The sequence below is a fragment of the Lepeophtheirus salmonis genome, chromosome 5 (genome assembly GCF_016086655.4).
Source record: "Lepeophtheirus salmonis chromosome 5, UVic_Lsal_1.4, whole genome shotgun sequence".
Classification (NCBI taxonomy): Eukaryota; Metazoa; Arthropoda; class Copepoda; order Siphonostomatoida; family Caligidae; genus Lepeophtheirus; species Lepeophtheirus salmonis.
In genome coordinates, this window is record NC_052135.2 from 5208896 (window position 1) to 5225589 (window position 16694).

General features: G+C 31.3%; 2 protein-coding genes and 1 long non-coding RNA gene across 9 annotated transcripts in view; 2 read left to right on the plus strand and 1 right to left on the minus strand.

The window, feature by feature from the left end:
* LOC139905298 (uncharacterized) overlaps positions 1–16694 on the plus strand; it is a 295920-nt gene that overhangs the window by 78991 nt on the left and 200235 nt on the right. The window lies entirely within an intron of this gene.
* Positions 4324–11843, plus strand: LOC121117333 (glutaminase kidney isoform, mitochondrial). 7 transcript variants are annotated; one of them, XR_011779937.1, is made up of 16 exons: positions 4504–4686; positions 4741–4848; positions 4909–6551; positions 6607–6704; positions 6767–6878; positions 7352–7494; positions 7556–7685; positions 7768–7895; positions 7954–8069; positions 8131–8252; positions 9289–9447; positions 9502–9678; positions 9739–10169; positions 10226–10428; positions 10485–11079; positions 11157–11843. XR_011779937.1 is itself a non-coding variant. In XM_040711739.2 (15 exons), exons 4-14 carry the CDS (start codon positions 6625–6627, stop codon positions 10392–10394), a joined length of 1767 nt encoding a protein of 588 aa, XP_040567673.1. In that variant the 5' UTR covers positions 4504–4686; positions 4741–4848; positions 4909–6551; positions 6607–6624; the 3' UTR covers positions 10395–10428; positions 10485–11843. The 7 variants fall into 7 exon arrangements, 4 of the variants coding, with proteins under 4 accessions (XP_071744233.1, XP_040567673.1, XP_071744232.1 ...); XR_011779938.1 differs by having other exon boundaries at positions 6524–6551; XR_011779936.1 differs by having other exon boundaries at positions 10226–11079.
* On the minus strand, positions 13050–16643 carry LOC121117335 (probable methylmalonate-semialdehyde/malonate-semialdehyde dehydrogenase [acylating], mitochondrial). Its single transcript, XM_040711741.2, has 7 exons — positions 16278–16643; positions 14800–15087; positions 14596–14742; positions 14248–14533; positions 13639–14187; positions 13367–13539; positions 13050–13316 (listed from the first exon to the last, which is right to left on the minus strand). Exons 1-7 carry the CDS (start codon positions 16314–16316, stop codon positions 13212–13214), a joined length of 1587 nt encoding a protein of 528 aa, XP_040567675.1. The 5' UTR covers positions 16317–16643; the 3' UTR covers positions 13050–13211.

The following is a 16694-nucleotide window of genomic DNA, read 5'->3' on the forward strand; positions in this document are numbered from 1 at the left end:
TAGCTTACGAAAAAATCGAGAAAATTACAGCTGAACGTGATCGACAAACTTCCAATCGCACACTCCAAGCAATAGGGCGTGTCCAGGACTACCTTCTATGCCGTCAGCATGTCCAAACGTAGGAAAGGAAGAAAGGCTCTGTCAAAAAGGCCAAACTAGACACGGAAAGTTAAAGAAAATAGACCTTCCCAATCTTTCCAAGTCAATGAGGCCCCAGGCATGAGATATCGGGAGTTTATGCTAGACTGTCTAGAGAGCTATCAATAAAGTGGGTTGAAAGAGCCCCGGAGGGTAGAAATGCCACTTTTGACACCAACAATGAAAGCAACACATTACCTCCGTTGAAGAATAATCTTTTGAAGGACCTCAAGAAGACCAAAGCCAAACGGATCATTATTTTCAAGGGTGAAATTACCTGGACCGTCGACCCCGTTAGGAACAGACAGAATAACAGGTACTTATGCTTTGATAAACTTGGAGGAAAACCTTTTGTCGTTAGTGCAGGACAACTATCCTTATGGAAATATAGTTTTCCAGTAGGATGGTGCGCCTACACACACCTCAAAAAGGCTCAGGAGTTGTTGGCAACAACATTCCCTTCTGGCCCAAATACTCACCCCCCCCCCTTCCGCTCTGATGCTAACCCCTTCGACTACACCTTTTGAGCGCATGTCGAGGGGAACGCTTGTTGTGTCCGTCATCCAAACACTGAGGCCTTCAAATCCATTATCAGGCAGCAATGGGACACCATGACAGAGACTACATTCGCAGCGTGTGCCAGACCTTCCGCCGCCACCTGGAAGCCATCATTGCCGCTAAGGGAGGCTACATGAATTATCAAGAGAGTTCATACACAATCTGTTTATGGTATTAATTTTGCTGAAATTATATTAATGAATAAGTTATATCTTGATTAAGTTTAAAATTCAAAATGTTAAGATTTTAATGGACTCCCGGTTATATATATATATATATAATGCCAAATTGATACTTGTTTAATCACTTAATAATCCACAATTATAGGATAAAATAAATTAGTGGTTAATCTTTGTAAGTATCACTCTAAAACCTCTCTATGAAAAGTTTTTTAAAGAGAAACAAAAAAATAAATAATTACTGGATATTAAAATATCAAAGTTCCTTGTATCGATAATGGGTGACGTCACAATAAATATATTTCATACTTTTAATGTAATGAACATTACATATTACACCACAATTTTTATTATATTGTGAATGAATTAATAAAAAAAGATACTTTAGCACATAATTAATTATTATTATTATTAACAACAAATGAGATCAACGATCTAGTTTCACAACTTCAATATATATTTTTTTCTTCTCCCCTCCCCCTCATTCAAAGAGGATCACAAACAAGGGAATCTCCAATTTAAAATTCTCAGAGATAAAAATAAATATTATGTGGCTGGTGGTGTGCGTCCAACTGAGAAGAAGTTTATGATATTAATTAAAGTGGACACACATCTTCGGATTCCGAGTGGAATAATTCTATTCGTATGCTTCGCCATATAGAATACTTCCTGGACCTTAGAAACAATGTTCTCTATTTTTAGGCACTCCTCAGAGGAGGAGACGTGAGGACAAGCCAATCCATCTGGGTTTTTTTTCACTCCGTAATGGTGCCTTATTATGTCTTCTACCACTCTCAACAAGGGTAAAACCATTTGGCAAAAGTAAAAATATGAGATGGTGTCTCCTTCTAACAGACAGACCACTTTCTATTCCCTGGACTCGCTCTAGATTTACTGGTAAAAAGTGAGGATGTTGCAACCCTGTACCTAAGCCACTTCTGGTTAGAAACTCTAAGGTGTTTTTCAAAATTACTAATGATTTTCATATGTCTTTTTAAGTCCAGTAGACGAGTCACTTGTCTGATACGGTTTTCAAAACTGTGTAAATAAAACTTTAAATGTTTCATTCTGAACAAAAAAAAATACCATTTACAAATCTTGGTTCATTGCCTTTTGGAAAAATGAAGTTATGTTGCCACATAATTTTATGCTGTATTATAAAATAGTTCTTTGTAAAGAATATATAATGTGAATACTAAATTTATGTTCTCAAAGATAAAACGATACTAAAACCAAATACGAAATATCTATTTGAATATTTCCAGGGAGTTTAAAGCATGTCACATGCATATGATTAATTAATCAAAAAATAGAAAAATATTTTTGAATTATTTACATTTATATGTATATGAATATGAGGTAGAATATCTCAGGTAAATTTCTGTAATGAGTTTGTTGGCTTAAATTTGAGTCAATTTTTTTTAATTTATCATGTTTTTAAGTCATGTATAGAGTCGAATTTGTGTTAGGACAATATATCAATTTTCGAGTTCCGATTTTATAAAACTTCCACATACAATGTGCTTAATAAAATTAATTCCGTTTTTATAGTAAGATTTAAATCAACTTCATCAAGAACAATATATTGTACATAAAGAAGAGATAGTATTTATTTATTTAGTATCCAAGGTGGGAGAGATTGGTTTGTCTTATTATTTAAAATTTTGGGTGAAGCGCAATTATATATTTAATAGTACGTCTATGAGACAAAGTAATAAGGCTTAGTCTTTTGATTTTGCATTCCTAGTTCTCGTTATCTCCCCATGGTGGAAAAAAGGACCCGAACTTGGTTTGCACCTTTTCTAAGGACTTAATAAATTCGTTTCTTTAAGGATTCCATATTTCAGATCCGAACATTAAAATCGAGAGGAGATAAAGTTTTACCGTAAACGAAGGGTCACGAGTTTTGAAGCTTCTTTTAATAATCCCCAAGTTTCGAATGGCCTTTCTTATAATGTAGTGTATATGCAGGATACATTTATTTTCATTTATAGACATTCTCTAAGTGACACTCCACTTAATAAATTTGGTATAGATTTCATTGACAGAGTTTAAATCAGAACAGATGGTTTTCGTAACATCTGCGTATAAAAATGTATCTCCTGAAAACCAAGTCGTTAATGTAAATGTCAAAGAGTGTGGGTTCAAGTATACTACTTTGCAGAACAGATGAAGTAACGTCACAAAGCTTAGAAACAATGGAATTGATCAGTAGACTCGGTATCCTATTCGTCAGCCAGGAACTAAGCCACTGTTACAACGGACCTTTTATTCCAATGTTGGACAATTTAAAGAGAAGTTCCCCGTGAGGGACTTTATCGAAGGCCTTGCTAAAATCAAAGTATATAACAACACAGTCAAGGTTACAGTTACGACGACTGACGATAACATTAGAAATTAGATTCGAGACACACGAAATATTAGTATGGAATTCGTGTTGCCTAGTAGAAATAAGTTAATTACTCTTAAGGAATGATTGTATCTTCCAGTTAATGATCTGCTCCATTATTTTACCGACATGGCTTGTAAGGGATACAGTTCTATAATTAGAAGGATCAAGAGGATCTCCCTTCTTAAAGATGGGAACTACCTTGGCTATTTTCCACTCATTTTGCACCTATCCCTTTTGAAAAGAAAGATAAAAGAGTATAGATAGAGGGAAGGCAACACTATTAACAACTCTTTTCAAGAAGAAGGTGTTAATTCTGTCTGGTCCTGTGGAGAAAGAGCAACTGTTATTTACAATTGCACTACAAACATCTTGAGAAGGAAAAAAACATTCAGAGAGGAACGGGACCCCAGGATTCATATCAATAGGCCCTCAAGTACTCGATTCAATTTCGGTTGATATACTGATGCAAAAAAACGTGTTAAAGCAAGAAGCTATGCCAACATCATCTGAGATGAGTAGACCTTCATTATTTCGTATCGAACCAATTCCTCTGTTACAAGAACTTCTAATATATGAGAAAAGAGGTTTCATATTAGAGTAATAAACTTTTGATAGTAGCTCAATCTCATTTTTAATCTTGTTTTGTATAATAAGTTGGACAACATTTTTTTTAATATTTTTTTGGAGCAAAGTAGATTATCTTGATATGGAAACTGTCTGAAATGATCACAAAAACGTCGTTTTAAAGAGACGAGTCTTTTAATGTCCTTCCTTTTTATCGTCTAATCTTGTAAAGTATAAATTACTACACCTTTTATTTAATAATATTTAATTTGTCTAAATAAAAATATGTATTGAGTCATAAAGAAATTTAAAGAGTTAGTCAACGACGCAATATCATACTTATTAATTTTGTAAATAATATTAATTTATCCTAAAGAATAAAATCTGATAGGCAATGATCATGAGCCATGTTGGCACATATCCAGATACAGTGCTTCTTCGATTATCAGCTCGTTTAATTTTTAATCACAAAGTTAGCCATAATATATATTCATTCAATAAAAGAAAATTAAAGAATAAGTTTTATTTTGAACGTTATGTGTATGAACATATTCTCAAGGGATATACTACAATAAATTTTTTAGTTTCTATATTTGATGTTGATTTTTTTTTTTTTTTGGCTCCATGCCCTACTATGAGCATATGAATGACCAAGGTATCTTTGATTTTGTCAGAACTGGAAAGTATCTATATACAACTGTATGTATAAGTAGAACGAAATCTCTGGAGAGTCGTTTATAATTCCATTTTGGTGAGTTATAGATATTTTGCAAAGCTTTTGAAGCATTTATTTATAATTCTACATATGGATTTCAAGAGCAAGGAATTGTGCCTAAGCTAAGAGGTTGACCGAGGGTATATTGTACATAATCTTAAAAAAACATAACAAATATTATGAATTTGTTTTAGTACAACGAAGTTCCTTTTGTTTGACATATAAAAACTAATTTTTATGATGTTTTGAACACGCAATTGATTCTGTCATAATCTTGTAAGGATTTATATAATTACATTAAGGTGAGTATCATAATTACATTGTTTTAATTATTGAATGCACTTCATATTTATTTCGATTAGGATCTCATAAAAATTTAGTAAATCCATTAATAGTTCAAAAAGTATGGAAATATACTTGACAGGAACAGGAACATTGCTAGCTTTCATCATTGGGGGGGATGTTCTTCTTCATAAAAATTATTAACTCCACAATATTATTTCTTGTATAAATTGTTGTGCTATTTATGTTCTTATGTACTGTACATGTAGCAACCAAAAAATGTGATGAGATAATGATTCATAAAATGCATTCTAGTTGACAATAACCCAGTGTTATGGTAGACGGATAATGTAATAAACTTCAAAATGCTTCTAAGTTACCTTAACAACACTTTCCAACTTCAGGAACACCAAGTAAGATTTTTTTTTTTCTCGACAGCTGACTATATCGTGACTGCTAATTGGTCTTGTTCATTGCCAGAAAATATAGAGCAGCTCGTCTTTTTGCTAAAATATAAATATATAAATTCATGAATTATATATTATATAACCCGTGTATATTTTCAATCAACTTTTGTTTTAGTAAATTTTAGTATATTGAGGAATAATTTATTTGAACAAAAAAGAAATTACTAAAGATTAAAATATCGAAAGACTTGAAAAACTGCATTAATTATATTAAAAAATATTTTTTTACTTTTATACCGTACCGAAACCTTGTACAGTGAAGTGTGTACAGGAGTTCTCACAGAACCATGGGTTTAGTGTAAAATTCCAGTCGTAATAAGATTTAAAAAAATTGAGGACTTTATAAACTTTAAGGGGGCAAAAGGGTGCTAGCTATGACCCTGTATAACTACGTGTATAGAATATGTTGGTTTGCAAATATTTACACTCTCAAATATTTATCATCCTTTGAAATATACTATGCTAATACTGAGTAAATATTATGTATAATAGTTGATTCATCATTAATCATGGACATTTTAGAGGGCATAAATATTTTATTAACTTTTATTTAGACATTATATAACATAATAGCAATGTTTAGAACCTAGAAGAATAATAAAGCACTGAATAGATGGTTTTGATTGATTTGTGTTCAGAAGGCCGACTTTATTATTACAACGCATAATATGCCTAATTACGTACAATCATGCACAAAAATGTGTTTCAAGGGAGTTCTGGGTAGAGTATGTATACACTAATAAAAATAACTTCAACACTAAAAACCTGTGATTTGTTTCCTTTTAGAAGTTTGAAAGAGAAAGGAGGTGGCGGAAAAAAACTTTTCAAATTATTAATGAGTGATGAAATATATATTATTCATTTTCTAGATTTATGTTTTTCATTAAATATATTGTTAATGTAAATACATCTATACATTTTGTTTCATAGTTTAAAGCTTTAAATGCTATAGATAACAATGAATTAATTCTTATTAATAAGTGTCAAATTCAATTTGTATGCTTACATACACTTATTTTAAAATGCGCTTGCATAAGAACATAAGACCCTGAAGTTTTATTTCAGTCGGGGAGAGCTATGTATGTGGTAGCTCTGTGTTTTTACGTCATGGACTTTCTTCTTCCTTGCCTTTCTCAAATTCAGTGTCTTCCTTCATTCAACAAAATTTATTCTTCCTAATTTCTTGAAATACAAATGTAATAATTAATCTCGTAATTATATAACTTAGGTGTCTTTTTCGAAAAGTGAAAGCATAGGTGGTATACTCCCGGCCAGCTTTAAACTGATTTACCCGCTATATTTCCCTTTCAGCTGACTTGGATAACTACAATGTGTTCTCCACTGCCAGATATGAGTGATAACAGCACGTCTCAAAGTCAATATCAATATAATGTATTCCTTGATGACGGGTAAGCAGTGGTTTTCATTTCTATAGTCCCAAATGTTCAAAACCCTCTTCTAAATTTGACAGATATGGGAAACAACACGCAAACTTCAACACCATCGAGGACATGCTCTTTGAAGTCTTCCGTAATGAGGAAAACGGATCCATTGACTCTATTTCTATATCTGAATTTCTTAAAGTAAATACAGTGCTGTCGCTAGCCTCTTCCTTTTTATCATTTATATATTGTGTACAAGTTTCAATGTCAGCATAAGTTGCAACTTGTATAAGCACATTGTACATTAATTGATATTATCATTTAATCTTAATCTATTAAAATTATATGGCTATTATGTATTTAGGACTAATACAATGTGCTACATATTAATTATGTTGTAGTAATTTGTATTAAAGCTGTCAAAAATTACAACATAGAGATTGCAATTATTGCATTATCATCATCTTAAGTAATGAAAATCCATCGTTCAAAATTACTCATTTCATTTTTTGTTGTAACTTGTACACAAAATATATAGTAAACCCATCTATATAACAAATATTACAATGTTAATCATTTTTGGAACTACTCATTCCCCCTCCCCTCAATGATGGAAAGCTAACAACGCCCCTGCCAATATATATATAAAAGGTAATTGATTCCAATCCATTTAGGCGCTTGAAAATACTGGACTAAGGAGAACGGATCCAAGGTTAAAAGATATGATTCAGAATTTGGAAAAGCATCAACGACGTTTAGGACAAAGCAATAGAAGTAATTTTGAGGAGATTTTACTTGGTAGAAAAGAATTTAAGCAGTGCGTAGCTCTACATTTATAATCCGGATTTCCATTTTTAGTAATATTCTTTATTTGTTAGTATTATATATAAAAACATAGTCTTAATATCCCGAGCATTGCGCCATCAATTCATTATTCCCGACTGGCTAGCCTTCACCAAAAAAATTGATGATATTTATGAAACCGTGGAAAAAAATAAAAATGGAAAAGTAAGTCCTTATCAATACACTAAAAAAATCTTTTATTTTTCACAAATGAATGCCACTTATTTTGAACGATTAACTAAATCAGGTTGCAGATTACATTTCACTCCTAGCAAGAGAGGATCCTGAAATGTTTGGAATATCAATATGTACCGTTGATGGGCAAAGATATTCATTGGGTAACTGCACTCATCCTTTTACCATGCAGTCCTGTTGGTGAGTTTAGAAGAAATTTAATGAAACTGTGGATTACTTTACTTTTTCCCTTTTCTAGTAAACCCCTTAATTATGGGATAGCCTTAAATGAATTGGGACAAGAGACGGTTCACCAATATGTTGGAGTAGAGCCTTCCGGTCAAAAGTCAAATGATTTGGAATTAGATACTAATAGTAAGTATTATTTTAATTATTTTTTATTTAATTAAACACAACCAGAGGATTTTTATTTCAGATAGACCGCACAATCCCTTTGTTAATTCTGGGGCAATAGTTATAAACTCTCTTCTTCAAACGCTTGTCAAGCCAGAAATGTCTTTTGCAGAAAAATTTGACTTCATTTCTACATATTTGAAGGTAAAAAAATATACATTAAAAAAAAAAATTATTATGAATACGTGTTGATAGTAGGTATTTAGTTCTTGTATTCGAGTTTATAGTCATTTGTATACAAATCTTGGTAAAATTAAGTATACACGCCATGAGTTGTTGTTTTTTAACAAGGACTAGTACGAACAAAATATTTGTCATTTACTATATTAATTAATTAAAGGTTGATATAAACTAACTTAAATTATGTTTGTTATAACATATTCAATAAGTTTATCAATAAATATTTTGTATGACGAAGTAGAACAACATATAGTTTTCATTATGACTTTCAATACCATTAATGTCACTTTATTCATAGAAAATAATATTAAGTCCCCTAATAAAAACAAATACAACTGGAATGGACACTTGGTAGAGTGTACAATCTCGGCCTAAAATCTAATTGAGTTATGTATCTCAATTTGTTCCAAAGTTATGGTCGATTATGCATGTTTCAAAACTAAATGGTCATTACTGCAATTATATATAATCTTCATAGCAAGTTTGTCCAAATCGATCTGTAAATTTTGCCGAAATCCTGGTTTTTTTGTACTTTTTTGGCCAGCTTGGGATACCTATTTGCATATATTATATGCTGACTTATGTCAATAATGACGTTAACCTTGCCTTCCCTCTTCCCACAATAGTGTTCTAAATTCATCTCCATCATTTGTTGCCCCAAAATTATCGGACACTTCATACGAGATCCGCTCATAAGTTTCTCTTAAAAGCCAGTAGCTCCATAAGAGATGTTTAGTAGTCTTGATTGAGTCAAGACGGGTAGATACTCCTCTGGTCTAAAGAATTTGTACCCTACCTCCAACGTTCCTGAGATTATTAAACGATGTTTGAACCATCTCTCAGCAGATGTCAAATATTTGCTGTTAATCACTTTAATGATGTGATATGCTCCTTTCTTGATTTTTTTACTAATTATTTATTTATTATATGTCATAATTATAATTATCCTGAGCAATCAATGATTTTTTTAATAGAATGAATAATTTTATGATTTTACTAGAGAATGGGTGGTGGAGAATACATTGGTTTTAACAATTCTGTATTTCTAGCGGAGCGAGAAATTTCAGATCGGAACTATGCTTTGGCCTATTACATGAAGGAGCATAAATGTTTTCCAAAGGGGTTTAATCTCAAGGACTGCCTTGACTTTTGGTTTCAGGTGAACTTTTGAATAGTTATATATTTTTATTGATTTAAGTAAATACATTTAAAGTGTTGTTCAATGGAAGCTAATTGTGAAACTATGGCTGTAATTGGTGCAACATTAGCAAATGGAGGTGCATGTCCGATAACTAGGGAAAAAGTATTGGAAAATAGTGCAGTTAGAAATGTGTGCTCTCTGCTTCACTCGTGTGGTTTTTATGAATTTTCCGGGAAATTTGCCTTCAAAGTAAATAAATTTTCAAAAACTCGATACTCTTTCTTAATAATTACATATAATATTTTGCAGATAGGGCTTCCAGGAAAATCCAGTGTTGCTGGATCTATGATGATGGTTCTTCCAAATACCATGGGTATTTGCATATATTCTCCAAGGTTAGATGAGTTTGGAAACTCTTGTCGAGGCTTATCATTTTGTGAAGAACTAGTTAAAACTTTCAACTTCCATCGCTATGACCATTCAACCCAATATTCAACTAATAAAATTGATCCTAGGAGAAGAATTCAAGATACGAAAGGTGATACGATAGTGAGTCTTTTATACTCCGCTTTCAATGGAGATCTCAATAGTCTCAAGCGACACATGTTTCTAAGTCATAACATGAATTCAAGTGATTTTGATGGACGAACTCCACTTCATATTGCCGCAACGGAAGGGCATTTAGAATGTGTAAAATTTTTAATAACAGCATGTGAGGTCAATCCAGAGCCAGCTGACAGGTCAGACAGTTAATTACATTACCTCAAAATAAATACTTATTATTTAAATATGTTAGGTGGGGATGTACTCCATTAAATAATGCAGAGCAGTTTGGTCATCATCAAGTAGCTAATTGTCTCCGAGCGTGGATAGCAAAAAGTAATGAAACCTTAACTGCTAAAGCAGGCAAGCATATTCTTAAGCAACTTCAAGAACGCTTAGAAAATCAAACGATACAAGACTAGATACTCATTCCTTAAATAGTATTCAATATCACCCGTATATTCCATGGAAATAATTCATTATTGAATAACTCAAGTTATATTTTATTTTAGGATCTTCTAATGATAAAGTCTAGTTTGTCATTTTTTTCTCAAAGCTTTCACAAAATACTATTTACATACACCTATATTTAAATATATAAAATAGTAGCCCCTTTTTATTTTCCTCAATATTGCTTCAAAATACAATAACTATAATTATTACGGCCGGGTACATTATATAAGTTTGCCCACATACTTTCTCTTTCTATCTCAAAATTGGAGACAGCGGATAGTTGAAATTCAATTATCGCAACCCTTTAGTTTTAATTAAATAATTTGGGAAAGCGAAGAATATATTATTGGAATAGGAGGAGAGGGATCTGGACTCAATCGATCACAATTGCTCGAAAAAGTTTCCCCCGTAGGATTAGATAATCATTGAAGTTTGTTCGGTATGTCTATTTATATATGTTCATAGTAATTTTCTGTTTCAGGAGTTAATGGATTGATGGCATCCTCTCCGCAATACCTATTACCTTCATCCTGTAATTATACTGTTATGGTTCATTGTAAATACAAGAAAAGTGATAATATTTTAATTAATGACACGTAATCTCCTTCGGGCTTAATCCTTAGTCCACAGATCGACTCCAAGTCCTCTCTCCCGGTATATCTCATAAGAAACGAACTCACAACCTCTTTCACATAATGAGTTCTTTCATTTACTTTCATGATTCTTCAAAGTGCAAAGTAAAATAATATATTTTTCGCTTTGCGAAGTTATTTCCTTAAAATTAAAAGGTTGCAATATTTGAATTTCAATTATCCGCTGTCGCTGTCTCAAATTTCGAGATTGAAAGGGAAAGTATCACTTATGAGCAAACACCTACAATTTACCCATTATTACTTACCTGCATTAAAACAATTTTTTTCTTAAATTAAAATTCCTCAGAAGTATAAGTTTATTTTTTTAGATATTCTATTGTTGTTAAAATTCAAACAGAGATCAATAATAATTATATTCTAAGTGTATGTCCCATTTTTTATTTGTTATAAACTCAAAATTTTAACATTAGTTGTGTTCTTCAATTTGTATTGATGTCATTTTGGTTTTGTGAGAAATGCTAAAGATCTCTGTTGTATAAAAAAATTTGATAATATAATTAATTAGCTCATTTACTGTTTTATCATAAATGATATATTGAATAATTATTATCCAAGAGATATCAGCTTACATATTATATATATATTTATTTATGATGAACATGACTTGTTGTTTTTAATCTAGGATAATTTTGGTTGTGACATTCCATATTTTTAATAACTTGGGATATGTTTAACTTCATTCAAACTGTATATCTAAAAAATCTTTTATTTAAAGAAGAAATGTAAAATATACATGCATATAAATAAATTAATTATTCAATACTACTTTGTATGTTAGTTTCTAAGTAATAATTGATGTATATGCCTCTATAAAAATTGAAACTTCTAACAAGGTAAGAGTGAAAATCAACACGAGTGAGTCAAAATATAATTTGATTCACTCTGAAAAAATAGCATCTACTTGATACAATTTATTGGAATGCTACAAAATCAATTCAGACAAGAATTGCCACACAGTAGAGTAGAGTAGCCCTAAAATAAAATTGAGTAATGTATCTCATTTTGTTACAAAATTATGGTCGATATTACATTTTTTAACCCCTCAAAATTCAATGGCTTCTGACTGTGACCATATATCATCTTCGTATCAAGTTCATCAAACTTCTGAACTAGTTAAATCGCTTACAAGTATGTAAGTAAAATTGAGATTAAGGGCGTATAATTTCCTAACTTTAAAGGATAATAAATAAAATTTGATTTTGAAAGGAAGTAGAAACATACACTACCTTTAACTTAAATGCACGTTAAATAAGTCTTACTTTTAAAGATACAATAGAACTCGGGAACTCTACCACCTCATTACTCGACTATTTGAAGTTCGACAATAAATGGCTAGAAAAATTTGCATCTTAGCTCCAATACAACTTCAAGCTCTGACATGAGACTCCTTAGATCTTTAATAAACAAAATACAATTTGTGGTTTGGTCACATGCCGCTAATTGACGCTGCTGTTTAACGGATTTAAACAATAGTAAAATTGTGATTTAAGCCTTCGCTCTATTTTTGTGTTTTATAGGTATTGTTTTAAACAAAAGGTATGGATCCCAAGAAAAACATCTTTAAATCTAAGCATATATCTTTGAAATTTTTGTAAAAGAAAGACAACGATAAAGTAAGAACTTTATAATCCAGAACTACTTAATCTGTTTAAAGTTATATCGATACGTTAGGCAATAAATGTTAACTCGATGCTTATAAATTTGGGGCGGAAAAGGGGATTAATAAAGTGTTTTTGTCACACCATTATTTTCAGTTAGAGAACCCAAGTGAAATATAAGTGAAAGTGGATATAAAGAGAAATGTCCCTCAAATTTCGGGCTAAAGCCCAAGATGAACAGAGAACCCAAATCTAGGGATTCACATACGGGCTTCTAAAAGGAAATACATTTTGATTGGTTTCTTGAGATCCCATCACTCCAATATCTAATTAATCATTCGCTACTGGTTTGTAGTGATATCAATTATAATAATTATAGTTATTATTAAATTATATTTTAAGCAATCAATTAAATATTAAATAATCTTTTCTTGGATTCCTTTAAAAAATTAAAATGCAATTTTTGATTTACTAAATTTTCATATTAAAAAAATAAATAACTTTTTTTATAAAAATATTTTTTAGCGAATGACTTTTAGTTTTGAACAGGCATTGAGGTTGTAACTTTGGAATCTACGGTAGCATCAGCTTGTCTCCAGAGTTGAGTAACAGTTTTGGTTTGTGTAAAGAACCCGATAGCCTAAGGATAATCATAAAAATTTACCTTTACTGAATAAATTTCCAACTAACCTGTTTTCCATAAAAGTGTGAATCACCGAGGAAAGAGCCTCTGGAACCCGTAAATGACATCATAGGTAAAGGAACAGGAATGGGAACATTAACACCAACTTGCCCAACATCAATGTCTTGTGTAAATTTTCTTGCAGTGGCTCCGTTGTTTGTAAAAATAGCAGTTCCATTACCTGCAAGACGTAACATAAATTAAATTATAATTTTAACAGAAAGTATTATCATAGTATTTATATGTCCAATAAAAAAAAATATTCATCTGGTGAATATACCATATCTATTTTTATTGATAAGCTCAATAGCGTCATCAAGCGTTTCAACATTGATGACGCAAAGAACAGGGCCAAAGATTTCCTCCTTATAAGCCTCCATATTCTCAGTCATATTGGAAATGATAGTAGGTCCAACAAAATTTCCGTTAGGGTACTTATCAACTGTAATATTACGACCGTCCAAAATAATATCAGCTCCATCATTAGAAGCTGACTGAATGAGATCATTAATTCTTTGTTTGGATTCTGGAGAAATAACAGGTCCAAAGTCCGCTCCAGGATCGCTTCCAGCACTTACGACAAGTTTGGAGGCCTTTTCTTTAATATCATGAATCCAAGATTGCGCATTTCCTACAAGAACTGCAGTTGTAAGTGCCATACATCTTTGTCCAGCTGCACCAAAAGCAGAGCCTACTAGTTGATTGATTGTATATTCTTTATTTGCATCAGGACATATGACACCGTGATTTTTAGCTCCCATGTTACACTGAACACGTTTTCCATTCGCAGATCCCCGATTATAAATATGCTTACCGGCAGCATCTCCACCTTCATAAATAAAATATCATTTCGTAATGTAAACCAATACTAACTTTTTTTTAAGCTTACCGACAAAAGAAATTGCACGAATATCTGGATGATCACAGATGAAGTTGACAGCATCATGCTGTCCATGAATAATATTGACTACGCCGTCAGGCATTCCCGCCTCCTTCAACAACTCAACGAGAGCCATACATGCAGTAGGATCTCTTTCAGATGGTTTGATTATATAAGTGTTTCCACAGATAGTAGCCATAGGAAACATCCAAAGTGGGATCATAGCTGGAAAATTAAAAGGGGCAATTCCAGCACAAATACCTAATGGAGTATGATAAGAAATGAGATCCATGTCCTAAATAAATAATAATTTTAACATAAATATGAGAGAGAAACTCATTAATAAACTATTCAAACTTTTGTTATTCCAGGAAGATTTTCTCCCATTAAAAGATTAGTATTCGCACAGCACTGCTCAACCACTTGTAAGCCTCTGAGAACATCTCCCTCAGCATCAGAATGTGTTTTCCCTTGTTCTCTAGTTATAAGTTTAGCAATTTCTGACTATAATTATTAAAAGTAATGATCCAATCAAAAATTAAAAAATGTTATTAAAATTACCATATTTTCTTTAATTAATGCTTGATATTTAAACATAACTTGTTGTCTTGACAATGGAGATGTTTTTGACCAAGTTTTAAAAGCTGCCTTTGCACTTTCGACTGCATTTTCCATTTCAGTATTGGTTGACTGCGGCACACGAGTAACAATTTCATTATTAGCTGGATCATGAACATCAATCCACTTTGAGGTCGAAGAGTCAATAAATTTACCATTGATAAAATTTTGGGTCTTAGAAGGGATATTACATCCTCCAAAACTAAAGTTACGATAATGATATAATTGATCCTATTAAAAGAAATAAATAAATAATACTCCGCATCCAAAAATATATATACAAATACATTGTCAAAATAATACTTCTATAAAAGTTAAATTTTATCAAAAAAAAACCTCAATTGTACTTCACAATATGATGTATAGTCTAAAAACGTGATTTCATAACTAGGAACAAATAACAAAATATCTATAATATAGTCAGTTGACAACAAAAATGAAAAACAAGTTTATTTTGTATGAAAGATCGAGAAAACTGTTGATGAAAATCTATACCTGAAACCTGCCATTTTTTTAAATACATAAAAATCAAATAATTAAGATATAACCTTAATAATTAATAATAATATTTATTCAAATACTATCAAAAAGTTACTTGCAATTCTTTCCACCAAAAGTGATTATATATCATTTTTAGTATCTTTTTATGTAATGAGTGGGTACTTACCATTTTCAATCAAATTAAAAAGGACGAATACATAAAAATATTAATCAATAAATGAAACAGTGAAATTTTGAATTTATGTATTTATTTTAATAAAAGAAAAACTTACTCCCCCAAAGATAAATAAAACTTTTAATGAAATTAACTTAATAATTTATAATTATTTATCAGAATCTTTTAAATATTGTGATAATTCAAATATTTGCTAGTTTATACTTTATATAGATCCTTAGTAATAATAATTGCAACGTAATCAACGACAAACGTTGAGCAGAAATGGGCAATTTATAGAACATAAGTCAATTGCCCTAATGTAACCTCATTATTGATGAGTTATTTCTGTAAACCCAATCTTTTTTAAATGTAAATTCATATTAAATATGCTCCTTATGCATATTTTTAAAAGGAAATGACAATATAAAGATTAAATGGTGAATTTGAGCCAGTGTATTATTTAATTGGAGTAATGTATACAAAATTTGGTCACCCCAGCCTTAGAAGCTCACATTATTGATAGATATAATTGGTAAAGCATTAATAAAACCTAATAAATAAACTGTTGGAGAAATCAATCTCGCCAAAATTTATATAAATTAAAATATAAAAGGAACATATAAAACATCGAAATAATAGATAAGGAATTAAATGCGTAGGAAATGACGAAAATTAGAAAGCAAAATGCACGAGAAGTCAAAACTTGTTACATAAAGAAGAAAATGATTTCTAACTATTATATAAAAGTCACAAGACCACTTACCAAAAGGAATCTAGACTTTAAAAGATGGGTTGAAGCCATTGTTGTTACCCTTCAAGTGTGTTTCTTCCAATACTAGTTTCAGTATGAATATATTTTATTAAGTTTCTTGAGAGTGAGCACAAGTAGCAACATTTGATGTTAACAGAGAATGTGAGCGAAGGCAAAAACAAGTTTACCGGAGCGTATGCACACCGGCCTAATATGTTCTCTGTTCTTTGTTACCTCTCAAAAATAGATTTACTCCGCCGCACAGAATATGTATGATAAATTGATCACATACTATAAATGGATACATTATTAACCTACGAAATTGAGTTTTTTTTGTTTACATAATGCTTTCAATTATCATTTAATGAACCAACGAAGTAAATATTTTGATTATTTCTATAAAGGGCTTATCCTGCTGAGCATAACTAC

What these genes read in the sequence shown, in the direction of transcription:
- LOC121117335 (XM_040711741.2), bottom strand. Translation starts at nt 16,316, where the DNA reads ATGGCTTCAACCCATCTTTTAAAGTCTAGATTCCTTTTG. An exon ending in ATCTTCCTGGAATAACAAAA is followed by an intron (nt 14,534 to 14,595) that starts GTTTGAATAGTT and finishes TTATTTATTTAG; the next exon opens with GACATGGATCTCATTTCTTA. An exon ending in CACACTTTTATGGAAAACAG is followed by an intron (nt 13,317 to 13,366) that starts GTTAGTTGGAAA and finishes GATTATCCTTAG; the next exon opens with GCTATCGGGTTCTTTACACA.
- LOC121117333 (XM_071888132.1), top strand. Translation starts at nt 6,625, where the DNA reads ATGTGTTCTCCACTGCCAGATATGAGTGATAACAGCACGTCTCAAAGT. An exon ending in CTATATCTGAATTTCTTAAA is followed by an intron (nt 6,879 to 7,351) that starts GTAAATACAGTG and finishes CAATCCATTTAG; the next exon opens with GCGCTTGAAAATACTGGACT. An exon ending in AATCCAGAGCCAGCTGACAG is followed by an intron (nt 10,170 to 10,225) that starts GTCAGACAGTTA and finishes TAAATATGTTAG; the next exon opens with GTGGGGATGTACTCCATTAA.